This window comes from Corticium candelabrum, chromosome 17, assembly GCF_963422355.1.
Source record: "Corticium candelabrum chromosome 17, ooCorCand1.1, whole genome shotgun sequence".
Classification (NCBI taxonomy): Eukaryota; Metazoa; Porifera; class Homoscleromorpha; order Homosclerophorida; family Plakinidae; genus Corticium; species Corticium candelabrum.
Genome location: NC_085101.1, coordinates 3082002 through 3089290, shown reverse-complemented (window position 1 = coordinate 3089290; position 7289 = coordinate 3082002). Strand labels below are relative to the sequence as shown.

The window sequence follows — 7289 nt, the reverse complement described above, 5'->3', positions numbered from 1 at the left end:
CGGTTCGCTATTCGTGCTCGTGTGAACCGGCTGAAAGTAAGAATTAGCATCGCATTGTAAATTGCAGCCCAGATGCGCTTCCATCACCACTACGTTTTGTATGGTACCGCCTTTCTGGGTAAGAATAGGTATGTAATCAAATTGTTCAGCGCGTGTCGTACTAATGTTATTAGCTAGGAACTGAGCTTTCGATTGGACTTTGACGTTGTTCTAGCTTCTGTACTTGTTGATATTGCAATTTTAGGACGCTGTCAAGCGTTGGTAAGAGATTGCAGCTACCGTAGAGAGCGTAGCGGGGAAATGGAAGATCAGAAATTGCACTTGCAACGCATCATACGTCTTTAAACGCGTGCACAGGTTCTCAGTTGAAGCTGCAATGTGTCCTATGCCTCTATTGCAATGCATTTTTTAGTACATATTGCACGCTAATTAGCGAAGATACCATGCTACAGCCGTTTCCCGTAATCTACTACGCCAACAAAGTATACTTGTAACTAACACTAATCATGTCCATAGGGACAAGGTTAACGCAGACCGCAAGGGGCGGTACCATACCAGACGTAGTGGTGATGGTAGAGCATCCGGGGCTGCAATCCACACTGCGTCTGGAGCGAGGCTAAGTAAGAATAGCTTCCAAGCATCCCTGCAAGCTAGCGCTATCGTGACTTGAATTATGGACAGAACTGGAGCTGAACCGCCGTCTCAACCGCTGCTTAGTTCTAAGTCAGAAGAGGTTTGAACGCTCTAATTCGGTGACGAAATTTTTGTGTAAACGTGTATTAATACGCAGGTTAATGATTACTTGGCACTCTCCATAATTGTCTGTCTGTGTTGCTGTTGGCCACTTGGACTAGCTGCAATCGTCATGTCAGGAAGGGTTCGTATATTATGACATTGTAGACACAAATGTCTTGTATCCATTATCTAGTACATCCCTTCTCCGCTTTCCTCTATTACTCTAGCTAAACAAGACTGGATGGCTTCACGCACTACGTCCGCTTCGCTGTTCGACACGTCAACAGGGCTTTTGTTTAGCTAACAACGCCGTGCAAATTTTCAAGCTACTATACTTACTAAATTTCATCCACGATTCGTAGTTACAGACCGTGAAAATTATTGTAGATCCAATGAAGTAGAACAGCTACGCCTTGACTTACATGTCATTCAAGGAACATGTAATTAGAAAGACCATATAGATCTGTAGACAAAGGAAACCGGTGTCTATCTTGATTAGTTCCATTATAGATCGGATGGATGGCGTGCATGCCGTAGATCATGTTTATCAGTTTTGGTAATATCTGCAAACCAGAAATCTTTTTACTTTCTTTTTAGTAATTGGAATAGGTGCAGACTGACCGGACTTAGCTGGTATTCTTAATTATCAGAAATATTTCTGCATGCTTAGCAGAAATTACCAGAACAGATATAACACAGCTCCTCCTGGATGCAAGAGATGATAAATACCGACAGGAACCGGGCGTGTTCACGGTGCTGTGTTATAGTAATTGCAACTATTTTGGTTGTCCAGTAGAAAGGTTTTTTGGCTGTTCTAGAAGTCTCTTTCTTCTGTTTCTGTATAGTAAACCTTTTTATTGTTAGTTTTAGTACCATCTGATATTCTATATGTAGTAACTGCGCAAACAAATAAGAAATCTTTAGCAGATACTGACGTAAATAGTGGGTGAAGCCTGACAACCACTGTTACAACTAAAAGATACCCTTGTGCAGTCTTCACCGCGTATTAGGCTTTATATTCAAACTACACTACTCTTCTCGCGGTCTCTTCAATTCGTGGATGAACTTTTAGTAACTGAATCTGTGTTTACACCGTCGCATCTAATAGAGCCTTCTGAAAACCACAATAACTACAATTTTCCCGTACAATTACGCAATCAGACACTAAGGAAATCTATATAAATTTGTATTGTTTCATGTGACCTCAGCGTCCGTAAATTGTCTGTAGTTGTCAAAGCACAATTAAAAGTTAGCACATGGACATAAATATCGTAAGAGTTGCGCAGTGATAAGTTCCCATATTTAGGTCGTAAGCCAATAACTAAAATTCGTGCCAAAATTAGAGTCAGTTAGACGAAAGTAGGCTGCTGATGCGTAACCTTACAACGTCATACGGATACCATTAGAAAGCTCTATGTATGGTGCGGACGTCTCTCGTTTCTAGAATTCATTACACCGGAGATAAGCAGAGACATGTGATGCTTCCGGTAAAATAATGAGATAGAATAAGGTGGAGTCTTGTCGATCACGCGTACCTTTTAATTGCACACCTGATGTAATTACATTGGTACGTTGTCCTAAATAGTAGCCAGAAACAGTTTGAGAATGTAATGGACACACAAGATACAGCCACCATCACTTTCTACGGCTTGTTCTGCGTAGTTTACCGTCAAGGTATTCCAACAGCGGTTATGAGAAACCAAACATAATTGTCACAATAATAGGGTATCTGGTACACATTAGGGTGTTAGGTATTCTAAGCCACTACCCAAAGCCGCAACTGACTGCCATCTATTTTGAGCTAGCAGTTGCAATTTTTGTTGTGTGAACAACGTCTCGTGAATCTGATTGGCTCTTCGTACACTTTGTTGCTCAATCGCCGAGACCGTGCTTTTTCAAAAGAATACCGCCCTAAATAAAAGCCGCAGGGTAGATAATTGATATTTCATACCTTACGCTCGCTTGACACATCTCTGAATTGTCTGAAGCGCACGGCTAAAGAGTAACGAATCGTTCATATAGGCAGGCGCGGATCGTCGTGCCCTGCCCGGTACCAAGGTTTGTATTGGGTGTTACTGTGTATTACTCATTTCCCGGATGTTTTGCGGCAATATCTACGCTGCAGGGTATCTAATCAGCTGTTATCTAATGACTTATCTAGGCACTAAAACGGAACTTACAAAATAAAGAATTTTTATAAAGGATAATTCTTGCTGATAGTAGTTGAAACATCGGTTTCGTTGAATTGTTATTAGGCAACTTATTAACAGAGAACCAAGAAAAATTAAACACTGTATGGATCAGCGCCTAATACGAGACTGCATTCAACCTCAAAGTAATAGGGTAAGCGTGGCGCTTTGAGAACATGCACAGGCTACTATGGATAGTCGAACGTCGAGTTGTAGCCTAGATTGCCACACGGGAAAAGATAAAGGGAAGAAGTAGAAAGCTAAATCAGGCTTAGGCCAGACGTGTGTTGTGTGAATGCGTAGACGGGGCGTAGCATAACCTCTAGAAATAGTAGGGCTAAACTTCACTATGATACAGACACGCCCACGTTTGTAAACACGCCCACGTTTATAAACACGCCTACTTTTACTGACTTCCATTTGATTGATACAGTATCAGTGGCAGATCTAGACTGGAAAAGTGGTGGTGTAGATACTCTAGACAGCTTTGGTTTTTACACGTATTTGATTACAATCCACATTTATGACCAGGTCTACAAATGATGGGGCTATCTACTATATAAAGCTCAAATTGTTTGTGTGTGTGTGTGTGTGTGTGTGTGTGTGTGTGTGTGTGTGTGTGTGTGTGTGTGTGTGTTCGCTTTTGGCGGCCACGTCTTCTGTCCGTTCGCAACCGAAATTGTTACACACACTCGGCACGCACAGGGGAAGGTTTGCGTAAAATAATAAAAAAACTAAGCACCGGGTCCCCTCTCGAGGGATCGACCCCCGCGTAAAATTTCTCGACGACGCAAACGCTACACATTCCGGTTCATTCCAACACACGCCCACACCAGTCCTGTGTAGACTGTATGCATCGTCGTCCTTCGCAAAGCTTCGAGCGATCGAATATCTATTGCCGACGACACTTACTCTTCTAGCGCTTCGTTTCTTTTCAAATTCTGATTGCATTTGCACCGAATCCAACCTACATGTTTTCTGCAGCAAGCGCTACACGGGGAGTGTGTCGATTTCGTTCGAAACAAGCGCGTAGAACAAGATTCGAATTCATTCAGCATCTTCGGAACCTCGCAACAAAGATTGCACGTGACGTGTCCACAGACCTACCTATACACTACAGTATCTTGCCCGTACGAAGGACGGGCCATGGATACTAGTATATCTATATAGGCCATTTGCCAGGCTACGCCTCTGGCCAGGAGGATGCACGTGCATCTTCAGTTAACTAAGCAAATAAGTGAAATCTATATATTTTAGGTGCGTGAAGCTAAATTGAGGGGGGACGAGCATGGTGCGATTTCTGCGTCTTCTACTACCCGTAACCTGATCATCGCTTCAGTCATCTGTGGAATTGCTATTCTTATTGTTCTTATAATATTATTGTTTGTTGTCAAACCACAACAGTCAAACTGATTGCCATGAAACGTGAAAGACAGAAGAAATATGTCGTGACGTTAGTAGGCAAACTCAATAGTTTGCTAGTGACAATGTATTGTGTTGAGTTACTAGTCTTATTGTGCCAAGTTTGTGCTATGTATGTGTTTGAATTGGTTGTCATGAGTGAGCAAAATGAGGTGGTGTGCAAATGACGAAGACTGAATCAATAATTAGAAGGAGATATAGAGTGTCAATGACTTTGAGCCCTTCTATGTAAGCAGATTTAAACTCCAAGACTTCTTGGCGTGTGGTGTGCAGTGCATATCAGTATTTATTGTTTACTTTAACGGTATGCATGTTTACCAATGTCTTTCACTGTACATCTGGTAAGTAATAAATAGATTTATTAGAACAGAGCACGTTGTACTGGCAGAGACGTCCACTGTAGCAATAAAAGAACCGACTGATTAAATGTGTCAGATACACAACTGTGTAGTAAGAAAGATATACGGATCTAGATCAGATGTCTTCACACTATGTGATGCCAGAGCTGACTCTTTAACTTTCACACATTTTACGCGAGTCTCCCGCATTTCTAGACTATATCTTTTACGTCTCACGCTCAGTATTTTTACGCATGTCTGTATTACACTGCTAAATAGACAATCCGTTCAATCACGACACATACATGACAAGTGATGCTCAACGTGATGGGGTACGCGAGGCAAATTAGGGTTCGCGATGGCAATTTCGTATTATCCATCTTGCTCGGAAAGTCCGTTTTATATCTTTGTTTTGCTGCTTTGTTTTTAGTCGTGAAAAGCGCTTTTGGCTCAATTTGCACGGACGCGTGTTTGCACGGCAATACCTGTCATGAGCAAAATTGGATCAAACATTCTGAAAGTCACGTGATCCTTGCAGGTTATTATTTCTACGCATTTCATGCATTTTTATTTCTTTATAGATTGACGTACAGGCATGCCATTGCAGTATAATTTAATTAACTGGTGCATTAAATTAATAAAAATAATTATGTATTCTCGGTACGTGAATCCACATCGATTGGCGACAAATATGGAGCGACTACGGCTTCTGCAAATACTTTTGGCTTGCTTTAGTCGGCTGTGTCACTGCTGCCTTGGTTGTTATCATGCACCATTAAAATTTGTTTTATTTTCAAACTAGAACTGCAAGACTCTGATTGGCGCAAAACGTGATGTCAAAAATACCTTTTGACGTCAGTCCCACCATTTCAGCAAACTCAGCTGCTTGTGAAATTGCAAGGTGTTGAGTTAGTATTTTCTATGCTAATTGTGAATGTTGATGCATCTAGAGAAGCTCAAAGACGTTGGGTCTCTATAAGCGTATTAAAATTGCTTTCATATTAGCAGTATCCCTAGGTAAGCATGCGTTGTTAAAATTCCATTTCATTCTACACAGTTTTAGACACAAAGTTTACATAGATATAGCAGAGGTGTAGCTGCACAGGCATGGGCCAACAGGCTTGTCTTGCATGGGTTTGACATGTGGACGTGACGCTCCATGTGCCCTTTGAAATTAGAACGCCTACTTATGTAATAGATCTAAAGAATATAAGTAGGTTTACAATAACATAAATATAGAGAATCAAGAAAACGCCAAAGTAATAACACGTCCTTTCCTAGAAAATCTATGAAGTTACAGTACATGGTGTGTCAGTGTAATTTTTCACTTATTAAGATTAATTAATTTGTTTGAACTGTCACCAGCAAAATTTTACAAAGTCCCAGGATACTCAAAAACATTCCTGAAACGCAGGCGCAATTTGGTTACATCGGCATCTACAATATTTTATGTATTTGATATCAACAACACGTTTCAGATCTGGTTTGAGACGTGCTGCGTTCACTCAAGTGATGGACGTGCCTTATCCGGCTGTTTAGATGGTGTCTCCTGTCGCACCAGTTGAGATTCCGCGGAAGCCAAGTCCTTACCCTCAAGAAGCAGCAGCTGTTTCTACTGCATAAGTAACAATAAATACTAAATTTCACCAAAAACGAAAATTACTACGTGGCTCTGTCTGCTGCCTATAGACCTCTCAGATAAATGATTACATAGGATTGTCAATTTCACCTTAATTTTCTGCTGCCTTCCAATTGGAATATTTGCTCTTATAAACTCAGTCAAGGTATCAATAGAGCCAGATGCACTAGAGGCAATGCATTTGTGCATTATACACTCTCTGTTGTCGTCAGGTGCGTGAGGTCAAACTGGTCGGCAATCGAGCTAGGGCATCTGAAGCGTCTACTGTGGCTCGACATCTAAATTTCAACGGGATAGTCATCGCCATGTTTATACTTCCCGTCATTATTGTGCTCAACGTGGTGAGAATCAAGCCGTCCTAATCTTGTGATGACAAAACACCTCGAAACTTCTCGGTGATAGAAACGAATGACTGTTAATTAAATTTAGTGTTGGGTTAGAGCTCTAGAGGTGTTGTAAATCCGATAATATGCATGATGTTACATTTTCCCCTAATGTACATGATGTTTAATTGTACAGTCTATTGTTGTGTTTGAACGGTAGCTCTTAAATAAATTTGCATAAAAATTTGAAATTTTTCTTCTTGCTTGATAGCAGATTTGACATAGTCTATGTTCGCCTATGTGCGTGTCTCAAATGGGCCGTGAACGTCTAATTTCAATTGGTTAATTACTGTGAAAAATTAATCTCAATTTCAAAACTAATAATTTAATAATTGTTAGCAAGTACTGAGACATGCCATGTGCATGAATCGACTTCACCTGTTGTCGATTACGATTGCGTTAGATTATGAATTTGTATTCCGTATGAATATAGGAATTTAGGGTCTTTATCACTAGCCTTCTAATTCAGTGTTCTACCGATACTGGTATCGGTATTGGTATCGGTATCGCTATTGGTATCGTTATCGTTATCGGTATCGGTATCGAAGACGATACCGGAAGTAGAAGGTACATCGCGCATGGG

At 40.9% G+C, this 7289-nt stretch overlaps 1 protein-coding gene across 1 annotated transcript; it reads left to right on the top strand.

The window, feature by feature from the left end:
- The first annotated feature begins 581 nt into the window (after positions 1–581).
- On the top strand, positions 582–4538 carry LOC134193423 (trafficking regulator of GLUT4 1-like). The gene is made up of 3 exons (XM_062662255.1): positions 582–733; positions 791–877; positions 4182–4538. Exons 1-3 carry the CDS (start codon positions 674–676, stop codon positions 4335–4337), a joined length of 303 nt encoding a protein of 100 aa, XP_062518239.1. The 5' UTR covers positions 582–673; the 3' UTR covers positions 4338–4538.
- Positions 4539–7289: the final 2751 nt, after the last annotated feature.

Coding starts and splice junctions, on each gene's coding strand:
- LOC134193423 (XM_062662255.1), top strand. CDS start 674: ATGGACAGAACTGGAGCTGAACCGCCGTCTCAACCGCTGCTTAGTTCT. Junction 734..790: donor TTAGTTCTAAGTCAGAAGAG/GTTTGAACGCTC, acceptor ATTAATACGCAG/GTTAATGATTACTTGGCACT. Junction 878..4,181: donor CAATCGTCATGTCAGGAAGG/GTTCGTATATTA, acceptor TATATATTTTAG/GTGCGTGAAGCTAAATTGAG.